The following is a 24,774-nucleotide window of genomic DNA, read 5'->3' on the forward strand; positions in this document are numbered from 1 at the left end:
AAGAACCTGACAGATTTTTTAAGATTCTGCTGTACTTGAGAATATATTTAACACTGAAGAAAACTATCATATTTTAGCATTTTTACTGTTTTGTTCTGAGATATCTTATACTTCTGATGTTAAATCCATTTTGTTATTAAAACTTAAATAACAACCACTTCTTCATGAATACTGTAAGATTTTATTCCATCTTAACTGCTCCAAAAATTAATTGCAGTAGCTAAATAATGAAACTATGGCAATAGGTGTTTATAATGAACATGGTGAAAGACTACACTGGAGACACAGACAAAAGAAAATCCCCTACAAAGTGTAAGACTCTTTTCATACTCACCTCTTCTACCTGAAGTAACTGTTCAGGAAGCACACTGGTTTCATTTGCTCCAGTTTCTCCTATTAAAAGCTCCCCACTAGCTTTCTTCAGAACTCCTGCACAGTATGATAAAAGGGATCAAAGTTAAGATTAATTCTGTAGAAAAGTCAGCAGCCTAAAACACCTTCTGATATATCAATATGAAGCATAAAAAAACCCTCAACAACATGTAGGGGAATACTAATGTTATGGTAAAGTCAAATTCAGGTTATACACAGCTCCTTTTATATAACATGATGAAATCCACATCCCATTGTATTCATATTTTATACAAACGCACATGTAATGTGTAAAATATAGTTTCTTTTGTCATTAATTCATTTCTATACTGATTGTGCAGTCACCTGTTCCTAGGGAGAACAGATAACGTTAGAACAGCTGTGTAGAAATTAATTTCTATTCTTTGTTCAATAAATTATATGAATTGCACACTAATGTATTTTTTTTGTTTTTACTTATTTGGAAACGCCAGTATGATAAGAATAAAAAGACAGTTAATTAGTACAGTTATTATAAGCAAAACAATGGTGACGGGAACAAGAACAAGTGAAGCTCCTTAAGAAGGGCTGGTAGAAAGCTCACTCATAAATCTTGGGAGTAATGGGAATATTGCCCCAGCTTTGACAAGGACAAACCACTACCTGGGGTAGATATCACTTCCATCAGTGTTTCAAGCAACCCAGGAGGTGCTGGGTATGCATTAATGGTACCTTCCTCCTCCAAGTGTCAGGGGAGCCAACAAGGATAGGTGCTTTGCTGGATCTCATACTCACCAAGAAGAAGGGGATCAGTGGAGATGTAAGGATCAAAGCCAGCCTTGGCTGCAATGACCATGAGATGGGGGATTTCAGGATCCAAAGGGCAGGAAGGAGGGTGGAAAGCAAGCTCACAACCCTGGCCTTCAGAAAAGCCTATATTAGCCTCTTCAAAGGTCTGATCGGAAGAGTTCCATGGGATAAAGCCATTGATGGAAATGGGGCCCAAGAAAGCTCGTAAATATTCCAGGATCACCTCCTCCAAGCTCAAGGGAGTTGGAAAAAAAAATGCCAGGAGGTCTGCATGGATGAACAAGGAGCTCCTAGCTAACCTCAAACACATATGAATACAGAGGGTGGAAGCAAGGATGGGCAACCTGAAAGGAAAACTGAAACAATACCTGAACATCCAAAGATGAAGTTAGGAAGATAAAGTCTAAATGCAACTAAATCTGGCCAGGGATGCAAAAGACAACAGGAAGGGTTTCTGTAAGTACACAGGTGACAAATGGAAGACCAAGAAAAATGTGGACCCATTGCTCAATGAGATTGGGAACCGGGTTACACAGACATGAAAAAGGCTGAGGTACTAGATGCCTTGTTTGCCTTAGTCTTTACTAGCAAGACCCGCCTTTGGGAAATCCCATTTCCCAGAGACTGGGGGTAAGGCTGGAGCAAGGAAGATGCGCCCTTGGTGGAAGAGGATTTGGTCTGGGAATACTTCAGCAAACTGGACATATGTAAGTCCATGGGCCCTGATGGGATGCACCCATAAGTGCTGAGGGAGCTGGCAGATGTCATTGCGAGGACACTCCCAATAAACTTTGATCAATCATGGCAACTGGGAGAATAGTCCAAAGACTGGAAGAAAGCAAATGTCACTCCTGTCTTCAAGAAGGACAGGAAGAAGGAATCAAGGCATCTCAGACCTAAGTCAACCTCACCTCAATCCCTGGGAAGGTGACAGAGCAGCTAATCCTGAAAACCACTTCCAGGCACATTATGGACAAAAGAATAATCAGGAGTACTCGGCATGGTTTCATCAAGGGGAAGTCATGCTTGGCCAACTTGATAAGCTACTACAAGAAATGACTGGCCTGGTAGATGAGGGGAGAGCAGTGGATGTTGTCTACCTGGACTTCAGTAATGCCTTGGACACTGTCTCCCCTAAGATCTTGTTATGGGACAAGCCACAGGCGAGCTCTTGATGTATGGGCTGGATAAGCAGACAGTGAGGTGAGTTGAGAACTGGCTGAATAGCCAGGCTTGAGCATGGTGATCAGTGGCAGAAAGTCAAATTGGAGATCAGTAACTAGTGGTCTATCTCAGGTCCAGTCCTGTTTAACATTTTCATTAATGATCTGGATGAGAGGGCAAAGTGTACCCTCAGCAGGTCTGCAGCAGACACCAAACTGTGAAGAGTGGCTGATACTCTTCTTGAGGGTCACATTGCCATCCAGAGGGACCTCAACAGGCTGAAGAAATCGGCACACAAAAACCTCATCAAGTTCAACATGGAGAAATGCAAAGTTCTGCACCTGGGGAGAAACAAACCCAGGCACCGATATATGCTGGGGGCCACCCAGCTGAAAGCAGCTTTGCATAAAAAGGACCTGGGGATCCAGTTGGACACCCAGTTGAACATGAGCCAGCAAAGAAGGCTAATGGTATCCTGGGCTGCATCAGACAAAACATTGCCAGCAGGTCAAGGGAGGTGATCCTTCCTCTTGATGCAGCACTGGGGAGTGCTGTGTCCAGTTCTGGGCTACTCAGTACAAGAGAGACATGGACATACTGGAGAGCATCTAACGAAGGGTGATGAAGATGATTAAGGGAGCAGAGCACCTCTCCTATGAGGAAAGGCTGAGAGTACTGGGACTGTTTAGCTTGGAGAATGGAAGGCTCAGGCAGGGATGTCAGTAATGTATACAAGTACCTGAGGGAGGGGGCAAAAACAACAGATCCAGGCTTTACACAGTGGTGCCCAGTGACAGGACAAGAGGCAACAGGCACAGATGGAAACAGAGCAAGTTCCCTCTGAGTATCAGGAAACACTTTTTTTACTGTGAGGGTGACTGAGCACTAGAACATGTTGTTCAGAGAGGCTGTGGAGTCTCCATCCTTGGAGATACTCAAAAGCTGTTCGGAGATGATCCTGGGCAACTGGCTGTGCATGGCCCTGCCTGAGCAGGGGTTGTTGGACCAGATTACCTACAAAGGTCCCTTCAAACTCAACCATTCTGTGAGTCTGTGAGTCTGTGCTTCAAAAGGAAAATGAGAATAGAACCAAACAATATGGTACTTCTAATATCTGCCTCCTAGCATAAAGCTGGTAAACAGCACAGCTGCAGACAGTCCTTATTTAATGCATCTTGTGAAATTAAAAGCAGTAAATTTTAAATGATTAGGTGCCTTCAAGCATTGTTAAAGATCATCTTCTAAGCATAAATTTATAGGTCTTCAGTCACCTGAACCTACTGATAGTACACATGGCAAAGGTTTAAAGAGGTTTTCTCTTTCTATGAAATACCCAGCATTTGCATATACATAGGATTTCATATGCCCAAACTGGATTTTATCTTTCCCCTAAACAATTCACCCTCCGAAAATGAAGAGTCCAGTTTTCATACACCTATACAGCATTCTAAAGCTTCAAGGGGTTTGGCTGGTTTTTGGTTTTGTTTTTTTTTTTTTCCCCTCTAGTGCTGTTTTTGTTTACATTTTCAAAAGATGTTAGGGGAAAAACAGATTTGAGCTGGAAAAAACGAAAAATAAAATGGTAGACTATAGAACAGGAAAGACTAAGCAGGTCATCTAGGTCCCTGATCAGCATTCATTGCAGACAGCATCATAAAATTACTGCTTTATTCAATATGTTTTAATGTATTTTATGATAAGCTTACCTGCAGTTTTCTTCAGAAATTACTGAAGAATTTAAAAAGAAACCCTAAATGACTGGGTATTTTCCCTTTTCTCTATTCTGTGCTTTTAACCTCAAATTTCCCTCATTTCTCCTTTTTTGTAGATAAAACATCTGATTCTAACTATAAGCACAACTGAATATCTATATATTCACATCCTCTTGCTGTCACTACTTAGATCAGCTATTGTAATTTTTTATATCAAGACTTTAAAGAAAATCTTTAACATTTAAACTAAAATCCTTCTGCATTTGTGTAATTGCTGCCTTACCTGTTAAGAACTCGTATGTGAGATAAACAGGTATCGAGCTGATGGTAGATTTCTGCCTCCAGGACCAGAGGCAAAAGAGCCACATGATGATTCCGCCAGCATCAGCCATTTTAAGTGTTCCTCCATTTTTAAATTAACAGGTTCTACTAGATCTCCCCACTTCCTTTTCTAACTAACTGCCAGGGCACTCTTGCCCTATATCTATGCGCATGCAGGCTCACACATATATAAAACCTTTTCTGGTCTTCCCAAAGAAGCCTTAGGGTCAAGTCTCCTATCTTTTACTGAGTTCCTTTGGTTTTGCAAGTTTTTACTCTTCCCAAATTCCATGTAGGCAAAATTGGCCTCAATCTTCTCCAGTTTAACCTCCAGCTAGCAAGGGCTCCCTTCACACTCTTCATTGATCATTGCACGCTGGACACAGCCCCTGCAAAGCCTCTGCACTTCAAATGACACCACAGCCTTCCTCTCAAACATTACTTCCACGGAGACACATACCAGACTGCCCTCCCCCTGTCCTGCTACTTCTTCATGGGTCTTCTGACAGTCTTGCCCTAATCAGCAAACTCCCATGGGAAATAACAAGTGCAGCTTTATTAGGAGACTGGTACAGCTGCTGTAGTGAAGCTACTCAGCCCAAATTAGTTTGCCATTGCAGACAGGAAGGCAGACAATGGGATGGAGGAAGCATCACTACCAAGACAGACATAGTTTGCTGCACTAATTCTTTGATTCCTCTCTTCTCCCAAACTCCAAACCTCAGATTCCATTTGCACAAACAGAAATGTATGCGATCCTTCTTATATGGCTGCTTAGAGGAGAGAATTTCCAGAAAGGGTGCAGAAAGCAGCAAATGTCATGACAGGAGAAGATGGAGAATGAAGGAAAAGTCTGTTTTTCATACTTGCTCCCCTTTCCAGAGTACATTCTACCCCTGCAACCTTCTTCGTTATTAAGGAAGACTGGATTAATCACAAGTCCTTGCTGTATGTTCCACAAACTTGATAAACTGCTCATATTTTGTGTACTTCCTTCAGTTTACCAGCCAGGCAGCTTGAATCATTGTCAGTAAATATTCAAAACCAAATTAAATCAAGTGCTTCACTTATAATCAAAACTCTTCAGCCAACCCTCCTTATGTGTATTAAAATTTCTCTGGGATTATTCTGTTTAAAGCTAATCTTTTTGCCTATATCCCCTTTGTCTTCAATGTAATTTATTCTTTCTCCAATTCAGTATTTTTCTGGTTTTGTAATAATGATGACAATGAGACCTCTTGTATTGTTAACATAATTATTTTTCTTCCTTATAAGAAGTTCTATTAAATTATTTTTTCTACAGAATTCCACACCTTTCCTGTTCTTTTCATAGTATTTAGGGTCATAAGAACAGTCATTGTGACATCATCTTGCGTGCAGCACAGTATAGCAAAGCATCAAGGAAATGTTTTGTATGACAGCTCACTAACTGTGAATAAGGTAACAGCACAATCAAAGCTGCTTACTAGTTGGATCCAGCCAGCTCAGCCAGAACTTTTATTGAAACTCTACTGGAAATATTATGTCTTGCAGAAATGGGAAATAACACTCCACCACAAATATAAATAAGCAGAAGAAACAAAAATATTTGATTATCTGTAGATTAAACCCCCTTCTGCTTTCTTTCTTCAATAATGGACTTTTTATTTGTTGTACTATACTGAGCAAACTGCATAACACACATACAGAAAACATACATCCGAAATCAAACTCTCTCCTAGTGTAAATTCCATCTTCAGTTTGGATTGATCTCTTCAACCTACGTATTTCTTAAAGAATCTACCTGAACATTTTTCTTTGAGACCAAAGCAAAAATCACACCTTCCTTTCTTGATTTGTTACAACTTCAAAAGTCCATTAAGAAGATGCACCTCATAAATTTGACTTCATGTTCCTTTCATTACACTTTCCAAAAATGGATATAGAGTAAAGGATTTCTTCTTATGCTGTGAAGGAAAGAACTTTGCAAATCTTCCCAGTCCTCTGAGACAAAGCTTGTAAACCTAAGGGCGTGACAACTTTGCCCACAGTGTTTTCAAAGAGCTCCACTGGAAAAAGCTTTTCTTGGTACTCATTATCTGATCTGTCCGAAGTTCACCTTTCTCACTGGAACGGGGGAAAAAAAAAAAAAAAGTGAGAGACAGATGAAAGTACGTTAGAAGTTTTTGATTTTTTTAAAGTCTCAACAAGAGGCTTCTGAAAAGCCAGAGGGAAGAGAAATCTACCTTAAAGATGGGAAGAGAATGCAATTTGGCAGAATCCTAAACCAAAACCTCTTACTTAACCCCTGACTGCAGCTGAATGTTCCAGATTCCTTCAAAGAGAGTAACTCCTGTGATGCTGCATGTACTAGGTATGTCAGAACATTTCAGGAATTTCAACTGAATGTAAATAGTGAAGTAGACGATCTCATCACAGTAGGCATGACAAGATAGGGTCTTGTTTAACCCTGCAGAAGAAAGGGTTAAACATCTGGTCAAGAAAAAACAGAATGTGGTTACTTCTTCAATTTTCTGAAACCTATTGCTTGTAGTGGAACAAAGTGGGGTTATGCAACACTGAGAATAAGTGTTCTGTAAATGTTTGAAGAAATATGGATATCTTTCTTCAGAAAGGTAGAGTAGCAGTCTTGTCCAGATGCCACACTAAAGTTCAGAGATGCAATGAAATCACATCATCATTTATTTGTTGGAAAACTTCTTCATTATTTTCTCCTTTTATTTAAGAGAAAACTTAAACACTACACTGGCACTAGATAAAATGTGTATTTATACCACATTTATTTTTTTTTTTAGATTGTGCTTAGGTAATGCTAATGTAACTCGCAATGAAGCACAAAACTTGGCATGTACATACTGCTCACTAAGGAATACATGCTAAGTTAGGTCTGGTAAGGGAAAGCCAAAAAATAAAACCAGGAAGAACTGGATGGAGAATAGTGAAAAGAAGTTAAGTGGAAAATGCAATTCATAGAAATTTTTTTCAATCTGTGCAAAACAACTCAGGAAAATGATGATCCTGATTATATTCCAGAAGATGCTGGATACAGAACTCTCAAACTGAACTCGGAGAACTATCCATATCACCTAAAAAAACTCTCTACATCCATCTCCCTACAGAGTTCACTCTGGTTCACTGTTTCCTTTGGTGCTATTGTCTGCCATGGGGTTACCATCAGAGAACACTGGTAGGCAGTACTTCCCTCTAACATCTATTTTCAACCGCCTAAATTGGTCTTCATAGGATTCCATTGTGCACACTGCAAAGAAACTTGTCTTGTTGCCAGCTAGAACTGTGAACTACATGTCTTTCTTTTCTTCACTGTTCTTTTTTTGGTTCACAAGCAACCTCCTACCAAAAGCAGAATCCGCAGAAGAGACTACATCCAAGCAATAATGCAATGAAAAAGTATGAAGAGAAGCCCAGGTGGCCACCTTGCAAATTTCCAATGTGGAAGCCTTCGACCTCTCCGCCCAAGAAGCAGCTATAGTCCTAGTGTAATGAGCTTTACAAACCCTGGGAGCCTCTTTACCCTTAACTACATACGCCTCCCTAATACAATCCCTTAACCATCTAGCTAAGGAACTCTTAGAAGCCGTTTGACCCCTCTTAAGACCCCCTAAGAGTACAAACAATCTGTCAGAAGATATGAAATCTTTGATTCTTCTGTGATAAACCCTAAGTGTTCTTCTTACATCCAATTTATGCAGCCATTGCTCTTTGTCATCGCTGGGTTTAGGGAAAAATGAGGGCCAAGAAACCGTCTGGTTTAGATAAAACTCAGATGCCATCTTTGGGACAAAAAAAAAAAAAAATTAAAAGAGGAACCATCCAAAGAACTACTTTGTTTCTGATGGAACTTTACACATGTTCTATATATCAAGATCGAAGTACTAGGGAATATGCTGAACAAAAATCAACTCAAACTGCCATTGAAACAGCTATACACATAAACGCAACACTTGACACAAGCACATGAAAAAACATTATTTTTGTTGCATCTCTGCATGACTTACATAGATAAAAAGGCTCCCGTGAATACTAAAAGCAACCAAAAAGAAAAGGAAGCAAGTGCAAGGTTCCAGTCTATGTGATGCCTAGGGAAACTTTCACTCACTTGGGTATTAGCCTACCTTTTATGAATTGGCCAGCTTCCCTTAATTTGTCACAGTACTACTCTCACAGCACTGATACTTGGGATATGCCTACACTGCAGTGACAGTTTGGGTACACCCAACCTAGCTTTAAACCAGTGAGAGAGAGTACAGGTAACTGTCTAGCAACAGCAGCACATGGTTCAGTCCGGGCTAATTTGCTCTGCTGCTTAGGTTGGTTCCGCAGCCTGCACTGCATTGTAAACCTGCTACTGGTACCCTAGTTAATTTAAAGCTGCTTTGGACAGATCTGCACTCTAGATTCTGTTAAATTAAACAAGATTTCTAGGAAGAAGGTTTCTAAATAAGTACAGAGGAGAGCCGTTAAATTTTCCAGTCACATATTATAATGCATTTTGATGAAAATAAAGCAAGGATTCTAATCAATCCTTCTTATGAAAACTTAGTCTTCATCAGTGAAAAAAATAAGATTATCAGCCCAATAAAGGACATTAACAGAGAAAATCTTAAATCCCTTTTGATAATTAACAGAACCTGGAACTACTGGGAACATTGCTCACATTCTCCCATATCAAATCATCTTTCACTTCATCACTAGATTTGAGATTTCTGACAATATGAAGTGAAAGTAGCAAAAATAACACAAATAAACCCTTCTTCTAGTCAGACTTTTTTTTTTTTTTAAATTTCTCTGGCCGTATCTCGTCTTCATATATTATCCAGAAACTGATATAACTGAGCAAAGTTTTGTGAGTATAACCACCTGATCAGAATAGCAACACTGAAAACAAAGGTATGTTTGAGGACTTCAATAACATCCACCTGTAAAAGTTTTACCTTCAACTATGTTTCAGTGTAAAAGCAATTTTATGTTTTCTTTAGAACAGGCCTTCTACCCAGAAGACTGACTCCTACAACAAGATATAGTAATACTTCCCATTCAAATTTAAGTAGAGGTACCATTGAAGAACTGACTTGCTTTAGACATGATTAGCTAGCTAAAAGAATATTCCTCGAAGAAGGCTTAACACACTTCTGAGAAACAGTTCTGAAAGTAATTAAGCTTGGAGAAATGCCTGTAGGATAAAGTGCTAAATACACTCCTGGAAAGCAAAATCTTTCTTCTTAGCATTTAAATCATTAAGTTATCTGAATTATTGGAGATCACATGTCTTAGAGTATAGTTAGTTAAAACATGTCAAAGAAATTTCCCATTCAAGAGTTCTTCAATTTTTTACATTTTATCACAGAATATACAAATAAAAAGAATGCTTAAAATTACCCTTAATGAATGTATGCCCTATCCTCCACACTACCCCTATAGGAAGTTTACTGCAACACCTCTATGTAGTATCAATGCCACAAAACATAAAACATAGTGTATAATAGGTTAACATTTCTTGAGAACTAGTAGAACTGAGAGATTGAAGGAATACATTGAAACCAATAGCAAAAATGGAACTTGAATGCAAATTTTATTTGAGCTTTGATGTATATTCTAAAAATACATAGGTTAACCTGTATTTCTTTATTTCAGAGTGTCAGTATTTCAGATGAAGAATCCACCAACAAAATGTGTGCCTTACAAATTTTATTTAATCTTTTAATTATTATTATTTTTTATCAATTTAGCATTCTGAGACTACATTCCCAAAACACCTTTCTTCTCAGCCTGCAGCTTGACTACAGAGATACCAAGTATTTGACTCCACCTATCCCCTCTCCCTGAGCAGCCTGGCCTCATTTCTGGTCTGATCGTTTCCTGCAATACAATCAAAGCTCTTGAAATCACTTGCTCTCTGGTGACCTGGAGTCTCTCTACTGGCAGAAGTAGCAGAGCAGAAGAACATTTATGAACATACTGTGACCTGGAAGGTATTATTCACCTGAATTTTCAGGACTTTGTGTTCTTGTCATATGACATGAATGCAATTAAATGAAAAAGTAAGTGAGCTTGGAATCTAAAGCAAATGCAGACCTGAGGCTTGATTGTGATGCAGTTTATTATGTAGAGCCTACTTCTACAAAATACTCGCTGAAGCCAGTGGGATAAGCACAATAGTAAAGACAGTACATATTAGTGAGAGCTGTATGTTAAAGCAGGGCAGTGTACTAAAACATTTAGTTGCATATGTATGTTCAAGTCAGTGTTCTCCCTCGAAAAAGGCAGCTTTCAAGGCCAAGTTCAGAAACAGTCACAGTTTCAAGGAATTTAGGCTCCATGCGTTGTTTTGTCCTACACAAAACACAGGATTTTATAGATAATTCAATATCAGAAATTATGTTACAGTGTTTGATAGTTTTTCATTATAATTCTCTAACAGTAGCTACCATACATCACAACTTTACACAACACTATCAGTTCTTTTCCACAGGTCATTGTGCTCAAATGTAAATCTGCATATTTCAAAAAGTTTTTCAGTGGATATGGCAATACACTTGTTTACAAAAGATGATGACATAATGTAGGTAATGTTGAAAACCATTTAAAATTATCCTTTTGCATAAAGTAGAATCAATAAATAAGGAAAAGCTTTCATTACCTTGAACATTCTTACTCCTCTCCATAAATGAAGGCACCAATAGAATTTCCACAGAGAGCTCTTCAATTTTTTCTTCCATTAATAAAAAGAGTTTGATAAGTTGAGAAAGACATTTGAGTTGATACAATGTTAAGCAGAAGTTCCTTCCTTTTTTGTGGTATTCTTGGGAGGCTGTTTAAGTAAAATCATAAAATACTTTTTACTATACCTTAAAAAAATTATCCTGCAAAACTGATTATGTAAGAAAGTAAAATACATCACGTAGTTTCATTTTTGCTACAGCGTAATATATCTTTTTCTCATTACAAAATACAGTTACATTAGTTCTTCCTAAGTCTTTGGCATTTCTCAACTATCTGGGAAGTTGCAACTGAATTCCATGTTTTGTTATTCATTAACTAGGATTTTCTCCAAGCAACAGATCTACTCAGAAACCTTCTCACCTGTGTTTTACAGAAAAACCACTGCATTGCAAAAACTCATTGAACAAAAGGAAAAAAACACGTCATTACTGTATTTTAATGGTTTGGGACATCACATCACTACACTGTCACTCTGCAAGTCACCTTGTCTGTTTAACAATCTGCTAGCACAATACAGTTGATGAATATGACATTTGAGTGAAAAGAAACATCAATCTAACACTCCACAACTTTAAATACGTGAGGTTTGAAAACAAGCGAGACTGTCAGTGAACAAATATCAGCAAGTATTATACCTATAAGCATTTGGTATTTAAAAGAAGAAACTGAACATTCTATTTTGAAAGGTTAACACTTGTAATCATAACATATAATCATGTCACATCAACGAGGGAACTCTGATTTGAGCACAGTCAAGACTATAAAAGACTGTGAGCTGCTTCCAATTCACTATTACCAAAACCACATGGTTTTAAGTATTTTAATTTTATAACTTCTTTAAATGTAACAAATTTGCACTTCTATGCAAATTGCAGTGAGTTGATACCATGTTCCTATGCAGTTCTGTTGCAGATGTAACATCAGCAGAACAGTTTATGTAGAAAGTGTCAGAGTGAGAGCCAGAGTAGTTTGAAAGGGAAGCTCTAAAAGACGAAAACAAATAGAAATTGATTGAAATGTACTTTTATGTGTCAAATCTCTCTTACCTTTGCAATTTTGAAGTACTCAGTACCTCCCTTTTTCCTCAAAGTTCCTAGATATTTTTTTTAGGCATTCACAAATCACTTTTAAATAGACATAGATCTAAGTAGCAGAGCTGAGCTCTGAATACAAATTCCCTAATTTGCTATTCCAGTTTTGCAGCCTTAGAGATTGAACTGTGAGTTTTGCATCCACATCTGAATTTTCTCAAAGTTCCAAACAGATGTATTCATGCCAGTCCCTTGAATTTCTAAGAATGGCAAAAGAAAGTGTTATGCATAATTGCCCCTGTTAGTGACTTTCCTCTCTGAATAACAAGTAAATAATATCTGTATCACTGGGTTTCCAATGTTAAGTCTTAAACTTAAAAAAAAAAAAAAAAAAAAAAAGAGACATTCTGCTATTCAGGGAATTTTTCTCCTTTCCTGAAAACTAAAAAACATAAACTTGAGTTTAACTGACATGAAATGACTGCCCGAGTCTGCAGCAAGCCAGAAATGACAGATCCAAGATGTAAGAAGCAAAAATGACATCACAAAAATCGATGGAATGTTAGCTCTGTCTCCTATAATGTGAAACTCTACCCCCTCTCTTGAGGAACAAAGAAAGCTTACAATTATTTGATTGCCCCAAGCAATACTGTCCTCATTAGATCAAAAGGAAGTGGACATAGAAGCCAAAGGTATACCACAGTAATATTACTTTTAGAACACATTACCAAACTCAGAAAAAAGTCAAAATTTACATTTTTACTTTCAGTGACCATTCAAAATATATTTCAGCTGGAAGCTAAAGATATTAAGTTCAAAGATCCCTCTTTATTCATGTCATTAAGAAGTTGAGAGAACACTTTAATATATGACAAAGCATATCACACTATATGCAAATGAACACTTACATAATCATCAGAGCAAAGGCTTACTGGTTAATACTACATATGTTCTACAAATGTCTAGAAAAGCCCTTCAGAATTTTAGGTTGTAAAGTATACACAAATTTCTAGATGCTTGAAGGTAGTGGAAAATACTGGGTTAATTTCATGGCTGACATAAAACTCTGATATAAAATTAAGGAAAAAAATGGAGGCAAGCATACAGTAAGTTCTGTCTTTGATTAAAAAGCACAAACATATGCACCATGACAAGCAGTCAACCCTCAGACAAAAGGAAGGAGGTAAAAGAACAGTGGTTTAATTGCACTTATCAAAGCCTGAAGAATGAAGTTGAAACCCCTTGAATCAGTCATATTTGGAACTCATCAGAAACATACAGACATTTAGAACATGTGATGTGACCAGGTGACGGTCAATATAAAGGCATTAGAAAACAGGAAGGAAAGATGAGACCACCATGTAATTTCCTCCTAGAGTGGCAGACACTAGGGGAAGAAGGCTAAACAATCGTCTTTCACTACAGCTGTAAGGCACAGAACCCTTAAGATAGGATGCATTGCACAACCCAGATCCTAAGACTTCTCTGGAAGGAGAAAACCAAGCAAGCAAGCAAGCAACCAACCACCTCTATAGGATTTATAGAAAGTTCCATATACTATGGGTTACACATTCTTAAATTTTCTTTTGTCCTTTGTTAGGCTTTGTTGTGGTAAAGAAAATGTAACGTGATTAAATTTGACATGAAAATATACAAAAGATCCAGATATGACAAAAATTCATGCATCATTTACACAAGCTTTCTCTTACAACACTGTGGATGGGTAAAGCCATACTCTCGTATCAGCACAAATCATGGTGGTGTATCACTGAACCTGGCTATCAACCAAAATTGATGGTAATAATGCAACAGGTATTTGAAACAAGTGCTGGTCTGGTAACACCTCTCAACTGCTGACCCACACAGCTTACATAAAGTTGTGTATCATTCTGCACAGCTCACAATTTTTTGAGGCTCTTGGCTCAGGGCAGTCACCTTTAAACTACTCGGCTGAGCTACCCAGAACTATCACCGCAAGGCACTGTTACATCTCATTTTACTCATCCAATAACCACAGGTTTTACTAAAGAGTGCAGTCTCTACAGCTGCAGAAGCACGCCAGGAACACAGACACAGACTAGTTTTTACATAAGACTGGTGCTATTTCTTGTGGGCTTGGATAACAAAAGCATGTTATTGGACAGTCCAACTTTTGGAAGAAGTTAGCTTGAACTTCACATGTGCTTAGTTCATCCACAGCAGTTTGGAAGAACTGGACAGGGGGAACCACCAGAAGTGAATTTCCTTTCACATATGGTTATTTCTATATTCACAGCTTTATTGTCTCTCAGAAATGACAACTCATTTATTCAGTCCCTGATGACCAAATGGTATGCACACATCTGAGTATCCAAAGCTTGATTGAGAGATATCATATATATCCCACAGTTAAGTTTCAAAATACTGATGGCAGCATTCAGCTTTGAAGACCACTGACCAGGCTGCTTGAATAAGCACATCACTGTCCATTTTTCAGCAGAGGGATATGAAAAGGCATTTCTCCTCAGACATTGATCTGACTGGACAACCACAGGACAGAAACATTTCAAAGCTGTGTAACAGCAAACAGTTTAGCAGCCAATGTGGTGACCTACAGAAAATGTGGAAACACGTTTGCAAGTCCTGTAGAATCCATGAAGAGTACAGGCCTCTAAGTGAACAGATGTGAAACAGACATGATGACTGCTCCTGCCCATGGCAGGCAGGTTGGAAATAGATGATCTTTAAAGCCCCATCCAACCCAAACCATTCTGTGATTCTACAATTCACTGTGATACATGTTCCACCAAATCTTAGTCACGAACCTGTCTGGAGGAAAATCTGTCTACTCACAGGGTAGTGTATGATTGCTCTGAAGAAGTTACTGAATGGATCATGACTTACGATACTAGGCCAGAGAACTAACATAACTCATTTACACAGGTGACAGCAAGAGAGACACTCCTCCGTGATGAAATGGTCTAAAGGTGCTGCCAGCACCCTACCCAATCCACAGAGGACCATGCACAGGATTACTGGAAGCATGTGAAGCTGATCTCAGCTAGCCACAAGTCAGAGGTAGCAATGGCATTCCAGCCTCACTGCAGAACAGAAGGAAGCATGCAGCAAGTTACATGATGCAAACAACTTCTTTCCTGAGCCGCTTGCAGTTTGCGACTATCATACTTCTAAACCTGATCTTTTCTGCACGTCCGAGTTCCATTCATGTAGTCCCTGTACGAGGAAACAGCTGCAGCAGAATCTTTAGCTCCCGGCATACATCAACAGGACCTCCGTAGTGTGTCCCAAAAATATGACATGTTGACCCCTGTTAAAGCACCACCTTTTGAGACAAATTTCTGAGAAGGTACAGAAAAGACTGGCACAGAGGCTACAGAGAGCCAAAGTGGATCATACAGCCATTGTCAATGTCCTAATGAGCCAATGCTGCACATACTGCTCTAAAGAGAGGTGAGGTCAGAAGCTAAACAGACACAGAGGAGTAAGAAAAGGTTCTGAGCTCCTGAACATACCCTCAGGCTTCTTTCTGTGTAGCAGAATCACGAAAACACTACTGTACAAAACCATTGCCTATACTGACGATTTCTGAACTGCTATGCAGGCCAGAACTGCCACCAGAAAAATCCTAAGCCAGTATGATGAGCTATCTTTAGGCACAACAAAAAAGATCCCAACCAAGCACAGTGTCAGGGATCACCAAAGGGTGGCTGCTCCCTGAGGGGCAGAGAGCAAAGCACAATGATATGGCCATCCCCACAGTCCCTAAGTAAGGCAAGCAAGGCAGACCCAGAGGTGATAGTCAGATTTCAACCAAGAGTCCAGATCATCAGCTAAGTTCATGGTGATCATGTAAATCTTAGGTCAAGCCAGGAAGATGATTCACAGCTTGGGAGTCAGGATCAGGTCTGGTGAAGGTAACCATGAGTCAGGCACTGTTCCGTGATCATTAGGTAGGACCAAGGTGATAAGGCAGGTGCAAACTCAAACTAGAATGTCTGAATCAATGGGGTCCACAGCCAGTCAATGGCATGGCTCTGGTGGAGATAGACATTAGGACACCTGGGATATAGCTCAGGCAGGGACCGAAGACCCAGGCCTCAGCTGAGAGGTCTCTTGGGTCAGCCACATGGAGGACCCAGAAGAGGCTGGTCAGGGCCCTTAAGGTCCATTAGTGCACCCAGGGTTTTGCTGCACAGCCCTTAAGGACCTTCAGTTTTCAGAAGCTGTCCTTCTGTCCTGCTTCACCAAGGACCCACATAACTCTTTTACTAAAAGGAAAGAAGAGAAAGTACTTCAGGCCTCTTCTATCTAGACTGGTCCTTTCTGGGGGGCCTAGAGGGGAGAAGAGGTGGAAAAGACAAAAAATTTACTTGAATTAACTTGAACCTGCACTGCATTTATTTGTAGCAAGTAGATAAATCTGGATGGTTCATTACACAAAACTGGAAGGAAGCAAAGGAAAAAGCTCAAAACTCATCATTTTAGCATCTCTACATTTAGAAAATCTATACTCCTGCTCTCCTGTCACACAGAGGCAAAGGGGGCATGTCCTCCGGCATGCTGATTTACCACCCCAGCCATCAAATGACACGCAGTAGTAGTCTGCCATCCCAAACAAGGTGATTCTCCAAGAGCTTTGCTTATAGAAAAAGAAGCCCCAGGTAAAATTAATATGGAATATCTATCAAATTGTGCAAGGTTTGCCACACTATGCTGGTACCAAGGCAGCCAATGCAGTCATACAGCATCAGAGAACTGGGAGTACTTATTTTCAAGTTTGGCCTTTCACTTTAGCAGAATGGACTTGAAGCTGAAGAAATTTTCCTAAGATCTGAAAGACATGCTACCCTCTTTGAAAAATGAAGCAGTTCATCTTACCAGAGAACATCTGGCTGGTTCTATCTGGACAAAAGTGTACTAATTAGTCTTCAGGAGGTAGGAATGAGCACTCTGACCTAGCTGATCAACAAACCCACTAAACTAGGGGTTAGAGACAGACTATGTTGGATCTCAGGTTTCTCTTCAGATCTCATCCATGCCTCATGGCATAAAACACATAATCCTTTCCAGAGCAGAAGGAAAGCCTCAAATGCTGGCAAATCTAAGGATAAAATATGCCCATTGTAAATATTAAATAGTATTATATACCTGAAAAGAGGCCCTGAGAGAAGGCATCAATGCCACAAATATAAGCATTAAAATCTATTGATGAAGGGGGTGCGGTGGAAACCTGGTAGTAAAAAGTGTAAAAATACACAAAACAAGCAGAACACTCCAGGTCCCACATCCTCCAACTAAAGACAATGTTATGACAAACATACATCAATCATAAACCACAGATCAAGTTGGATCTACTTTTTTATACAGCCTTTCAAAACAATCTAGGCTTCTGTTCCATCCTTGTCTATTATGCAAACTAAATACTAATTTAGTTCTCAAAATCCTCACAAAGGTGTTTTAACATCTTAACATAAAAAACATGGGTCTTGCATTAACATGCAATTGATCCCGGCTCTTAGGTAAATTCAAGCCAAAACAGTTCTACCATCCATATGGAATAACTCTTCAGTTGCACTTTCAAACGCTCAAAACTCAAATGAGCTTAGTCAGCTACTATGCAACTTAGAACACAAGATCCACCATAACCTAGGTTACGGGTCTACTTCACCTATGCTGACTTGCTGAATCTCTCAAAACCTGAAATTCTTGCAATGGTCACCCCACAATTTCTGGCTTTTCTCCCTCCTTCCTCACACTGGAACATTCTCCTGCAATTGGAAGAGCTATACAGAAAAGATTATGAAAGAACCTACATAGAAAGAGCATAGATAACACCCAGAATCAAATTTCTGCTGAAACATCAGTAACATACCAAGGGTTTTGCTGTTTCATTGCATAAATTGTGAGTGACATTTGGTTAACAGTAAATATTTAGGTTCAGGTGCTGATAATTTGAAATGAGCATGTAGTGCAAACACACCTTTACAAAATGTAAGCACTCATCATGATTTTCAACAATCAGGCTTAATGATACAGTTACAAAATGATTAACTAGAAAACAGCAAAAATGGCATTTGTTTTCTGCAGATGAAGTTACACATGCACACTAAATTCAAACAACTATTTACTTAGACTTTTGATAGCATTCTAAGGCTTCAGAACTTCTAAACGGCAGATGAGCATGCTGCCTTAAATTATTTTTATTATTATATCTTAGGCTTGAAATGTTAGATTGAAAACAATTTATCTTAACTAGCTGGCAAAACACTCCTTTTACCAACAAACAATAAAAACGCATGACAACACTTTTCTTGAAGTATGAAAAACACAACACTCCAAACAAGTAAATGGTAACTTTACTGAAGTTTTTAATATAAAATTCTGAGACTAGAGAGTAATTAAAGACGGTTTTCACTTAAACTTATAAAAACTTATAAAAAATATTAATGCAGAATACATCTAATTTGAAAAATTACAAGCACCTCAAACAGGGGTGCTAAGAACTGAGTGTCTATATCATAAACATAAGAACATAAAATTGTAAGAGTAGCTATATTGGGTTCAACTACGGCCTTTTATCCCAGTATCCTGGGCTTGGACTGTGACTGAAATAAGATTAAATAAAAATGTAACAAGGAAACCATATACACGATGTTTTTCTCAAAGTGTACCTAGTTCTTGACCACTTGCAGCTGGGCAGCTTCCACATATGTGACATGCATTAATAACCTGTAGTGGGTTTCTATTTCACCAACTTATCCAGTTACCCTTTCACCCCACCTGAATTTTCATCATCCATAACATTTTGTGGAAAAAAGCTCCACACTTTACTTACACACTGGGTTAACCCATGTATCATTTTGTTTGCTTGAATATTTCACCTTCTGGCTTTGTCTGACGCCAACTAGTTTTAAGAAGCAGTCAGCTACTGATGCCTCTTCATTTTTATAATGCCTCCCCTCATTTTATAGACATCTATTGTATTCTGCCATCTTAATTTTGTTTTCAAACTGAAGAGTTGTGGCTTGCTTATATGTCCTTATATGGAAACTGTTCTACATTTTTTTATCACCTTGTTGCCCTTCTTTTAAGTCTTTTCTGCTTTTTCTTCTATATACAACTGAATTATATGCATATATAGGATATAGTTTAGCGAAATAGTATCAATACTGTAAAAAGAGACACATAGGGGTTACTAGTGAAATCAGGGACAAGTTTGCAATACTTACAGTTAAATTAATATCCCATCTTCTAATGACACAAATACATTGTAGAGCTATTTCTATTCAAAATTCATTGTAACAAAAAAATCAGCATGTCATTCAAACGTCAAGGTTAAATTCAGTGTTGATGCAGTATGTCTTGAACACTGAATCTCAGTCTTCTCTTATGCATTTGTATACAAAGCTATTTTCTGCAAAATAACGTGACCACTTGGGAACTCTTAGGAACAAAAAAAAGGCGGTATTAGAGAATTTCACTTTACCAGTGATGAACCTGAGAAGTGCCCATATGAATTCTAAGCCAGCTAGTAAGTTAATTAAAGCATTTTTCAAGCAACATAGAGCAAAAGACACACGTTCAATAAAGCACTTGATGATAGCACCTGAGCTTCTCCTAAATACTTAAATTCAGTAGCAATGTACCTGCCTTTATCTTACTGCTTAAAAAGATTTGCCTTCATCTCTAAAAATGAAGCAGCATGAGAAATAAGGCTGTGCTAGATATCAATGACCTGTGTATACCCACTAACTTGTGGTTTTATAGCAAGTTTCAGCCGTGGTACTTTCCTCAAAGCTGTAGCTCTTGAAACCATTAAATACAGTGTTTCCAATTTCCTTGGTTATAGCCTGGAAGGATTTAAAATCTCAGAAGGCATAAGAAAATATGTATATGAATGAATCCCACAACTTTTAACATAATTTTTGTGAATTCTTTTTAAAAAAAAATTGAGAGTGACATCTTACATTTTTTTAATAGTTTGGCATTCACCACGTCTCAAAAAATCGAATGGCTAATTCTGATCACTTCAACCCACCCAGGGATGTGACACAGTAAAGTGTGGTGCAGAAATCCCTGCATCATAGGTGAGCTGGCTGTGGATGTTCAAGAATAGCTACATTACGACAGTGTTGCTCTCAGATTAATTAGCCTCACTACTCATTGTACAGAGCCACATGGCTAAACTGCTTCTGAGACTCATGATGGAATCCTTGGAAAGCAACCTGATGACTGTCGTCTTCAGTGATTACAGTGGGGATTTCTCCCTCAGCAGGAACCAAGGGTTTAAAACCCTTTTAATCAATTTTACTATAAAATACCTTCCCAATACATTAAATATCATTCCCTTGCCCCTATTTATAAGGCTTAATTTCATATAGGAGAGATCTACAATATCATTTTACAAGGGACACAAGAAAGTGATGTCAGGGATTTCATCCAATAAAGCTATATGAGGAAGAAAATCAGAAAAGTGTAATATTAAACTTAAAATCAAACTACAACCTGCATACGAACAATAAAACCTTTTCATAAATGGAACTAACATTTTGTTAAAATCTGAAAAGAAATAGCCTAATAAAGCAACAGAAACTCAGCTGCTGATAGTCACTGTGTGTAGGGATATTTGAAGGTATAAATTTTCAAAGCAGTGCACAGGGAGTTACATACATAAATTCCATTAACAATAATGTGTTCCTCAGCTCTCAGCAATATTAACTTTTAAGTGATGCTATAACTATTATAACAATCTTGCATTTATGACAGCGTTCATCTGCACACTATCTCCTAAACAGTGCTTGTATATAAACTATATTATTCTTTCACTTGTATTTAGTAATGATATATTCAATTTTTATGGACATCTGCTCACAGTTTTCTCAAACTGCATGTTGGTGTATGTTTTTTAATGTAACTGCTAGGTTTAAATAATTAGTATCACTGGATATAATCACTAATTTCCTCATACTGTAAGAGGCAACTAAGTATTTCTGCATAGCAGATGTAATACACAATATTACACAGAACTAAATTATTACAAACAGTGCCAGCAGTTTTCTATACACAGTACTTAAGATAATTATAAAAAATCATCTTCATTACTGCATGCTAGCATTTTTTTAAGAGTTTAATTTGGATAGGTTACAAGATACATTCAAATCACACAGATACAATTACTGCAAACCCAAGAAGCTATAAAACGTTCCCAACCAAATCCCTTTAACCCTGTTAATGTCTGTTTCTTGTTAATCTAAGGCAAACACTGTTTGTAGCATGCATTTGTTATGGAATATGAAAAAAAAGAAAGGAAATCCCTTAACAGTTGTTATTGATTCCAGCATTTACTGACTGAAAGTTAAGTGCTGTTTACAAAACAGAACAGATGCAGATGCTGACAAAAAGGTAAACAATTGTTGCATGGCTTACTGCCAGATTCTAAGCCAATATATTAAACTCCAAGTGAAGCACATTTCCCCTATAGATTGCACTTATTGCCACTTCATTTCCTATGTGCTCTGTCTCTCTATTGCTGTGCCCGGCTCTAAGCTATTTTCAGTTCTTTGGTGACCCCTGAGGCCTAGTGCTACCTCACATAGCCATTAGTGAAGGGAATTGCATGTGTCTGACATGGCCTGAAACCAATTATTTTATATTTTCTTCAGAATGATGCCCAACTCTGTTGGGAATGAGCAATCATGAAATAATTTACCTCCTGATTTAATTTTTTCCTCCACAAATTAGTTGTAGCCTGAGCTAGCTATACACAGCTGCCTGTGACATATCTCTGTCTTATCAAGATTCTACTTGAAATGATGAAAAAGCGAAGGGGGGGAGGAGAGTTGAATAGAATAGGTTGAGGAATCCTGCTTTAAAAAGGCGTTGACATGTTTATCAGATATACTGATCACATGTGCTCTCTGCTGATTGAAACTGACAGACCCATAAAGAACTATCAGTGCAGCAGAGGAAACCACATGGACGCAAACTGTTATCCCAGTGTTTAAGGTTTTTTAAACACCTGTCTTGCTCTGCAGCTCACTGTTAGTTCCAGTGAAACCCAGGAGTGCCAGGAGAATCTGATAAAGCAGCTTATGCAGACAGACTACATGTTGGCTTATTTTTGTCCCTTTTTTTAAAAAAATTGGTCACAGATCTAAAGATAGCAAACTTTTTTTTAATTACACATCACCATTAACTTGTGGCTTTGGGAAGTGCTTATATACTGTACATCCATACTGTGCACATGTCAAAAAACCACAGTGAAGTAAGGGATCTCAACTTATGTATAAACATGGTAAGCATGTATAAATTTGCATATGTTTAATCAAGAGAATGTGTCTGTCATAGAAAGAGATATGTCACTGCCAGCTATTAAACCACCCCAGTGAAGGATACGCTAACCTTCTGAAAGAGATTCGCTATATGCGAGATTTTAATCAAATCTGCTCCCTAATGTCTTCCCACTTCAATGAGATCAGTTTTCATCCCATTGTGAAGGTTGATTCCATATCAGGTTGCTAAATGTTTGCCTCCAAATGCCTAAGTTGTTTGTTAACACTGAGTGCATAGGCCTGTCAAAATTAAATCTTTACTTGAAATCATGTTCACCGACCAACTGATGAAAGGCTAGACCAGTGCTGGAAACACAGGTTGGAGAGCAGGAACATCTGATCATGTTCTGACACCAAACTCAATGTAGTAGTCTTGAGCAAATCATCTCACCAATCTAACGGCTTGACAGCACACAGCTACCTGACAACTCTGTTGAAGAAATTCCAGACACCCCTTCATGTGCTTTGAGGACCAAGTGCCCTGTAATAATGTTTAATAAAACTACTTTATACATAGATACCTATCTTAGCTTGCTCTTAAACCAGACTCAACTTGCTCCTTAATTTTCAAAAACACAAATCCGCTAAGAAATTACAGGATATTCTGATTATACACTGTGACTTCTGGTAGACAATGACATTTTAAAGAATTCAAATGTAAACAAATTAATCAGTCTCTGAATTAAAACTAATTAATGATGGGTCCATTTAAGGAATTTAGCAGCTGGTATCCAATCATTTTCTGATAATTATCATAATAATGAAAAAACAGACATTCTTTAAATTCCCCTTTAATTAAAATGGTCATAAAAGTTGTAGATATACTGTATTTGCAGTTGTTTATAGCATTTGGGGGGAGTAGGGGTTAGGTGTTATTCTAGAAATGACCATTTGTTCTGAAGTAGTGACTATAAGCAGAGTCCTCCTCAGAAAACTGCAAGAATTACCCTATGACAAAATGCTATGCTTTGTAATATTTCTCAGTAGAACAGAAAGCATATTCTGGGCCTCGCCAATGGCAGAAACTGGTTCCACATAAATTTTTTTAATTTTCTTGCCTAAACTGTGGGCTGAGGGAGTCACTGCATTCCCTGAAGTCTTCACACACATGGCACAGAAAACACCAAAGCCCAGTGTTTGAAGGAAGTGTAAAAACTGAGGCAGCCTGTAGCAAACTGGAGATTGCACCTATTCTGAAACACAGGAGTCCTTGAAGAACTCCAAGTTGATTACCTTCTTCAGTCTTTGCTGAAAGAGAAATGAAGTACTGCCAGGTCTGTCAAACTTTCTCATGAATTCTAACTTCAATAGGACTTGCATCTTTCCCTGTAGACCATTTAAAACACTTGCATGATAAAAGAGAATTGTAATTTCTATTTGAAAACAGTAATCAATGTGTTTATTTTAATCTGATTTCAATTCCTTTAATGTCTGCAAACATAAAAATGTCTGCTAGCTTTGTTTCTGTCCTCTGCACTTAAACACTTACAGTGGAATGGTTGGTGTCTCCACAGATCAGTTCATTACATCAGACCCATTCCATTAAAATTAGATTGTTAGGAACTTTCAACCAATCAGGAATTTCTATCAAGTGTTCATCATTCCTTTGTGTAGTCTATGCATGATATTATGTATTTCCTTAAATAATAGATTAAAGTGCCTCTGTCACTTTTGCTTCTCCTACTCCTTGGAATTCCCAAGATAGAGGCAGATAGTGACAGCTTTTGTTCTAATAAGAGAAAACACTCAAAAAATTACATATAAAGCTGGAGTCAATACTTATATTTCTGCTTCCTACCTCTTTATATTTCAAAACCCCAGCTACGCAAAGTCACCCCAAAGTTCTCATGATTACTTTTATGAGGAATATAAAAATCAAAACTAAGTCTAGGTGTACAGAAAAAAGGCAGACACTGCCCTTTAAAAACTTCTAGAGAAATTAGTTTGGAAATCCATAACCTTTTAACAAATATTTTGGAGAAAGGCTAGAATACAAATGAAGGATTAATCATACGTCAGCATGGATATACATATATCTATAGGTTCCTACTCACTGAGCTGAGACAACACTCTTAAAACACCTCTTTATAGCTGAGCTGATAGTAGTGTATGTAACAGAATATCTAATTTGTGCATTACAGAAATTTATGGACTTTACTAGCACATGAACAGCAAATCAGTATACCACCCATTATACTTAAATACAAGGATTTGGATCTCAGCCAGAGGATGATCAGTGCATGATGCTACTGAGGAAAAGGAAGCTCTTCTTGAAAGCATGAGAGCAGTAACAGATCCAATTCCAGAGAGCCT

The 24,774-nt window shown here is 38.1% G+C and overlaps 1 protein-coding gene across 2 annotated transcripts in view; it reads right to left on the reverse strand.

The window, feature by feature from the left end:
* The window catches only part of KIAA0825 (KIAA0825 ortholog), a 252,911-nt gene that overhangs the window by 168,692 nt on the left and 59,445 nt on the right, over positions 1 to 24,774 (reverse strand). For both annotated transcript variants that reach the window (XM_055790172.1, XM_055790173.1), the window contains 2 exons: positions 11,017 to 11,187; positions 335 to 429 (listed from right to left, as the gene is read on the reverse strand). In XM_055790172.1, coding sequence (XP_055646147.1) covers positions 335 to 429; positions 11,017 to 11,187 — 266 coding nt within the window. The remainder of the gene's footprint in view (positions 1 to 334; positions 430 to 11,016; positions 11,188 to 24,774) is intronic.

This window comes from Falco peregrinus, chromosome Z (assembly GCF_023634155.1).
Source record: "Falco peregrinus isolate bFalPer1 chromosome Z, bFalPer1.pri, whole genome shotgun sequence".
NCBI lineage: Eukaryota > Metazoa > Chordata > Aves > Falconiformes > Falconidae > Falco > Falco peregrinus.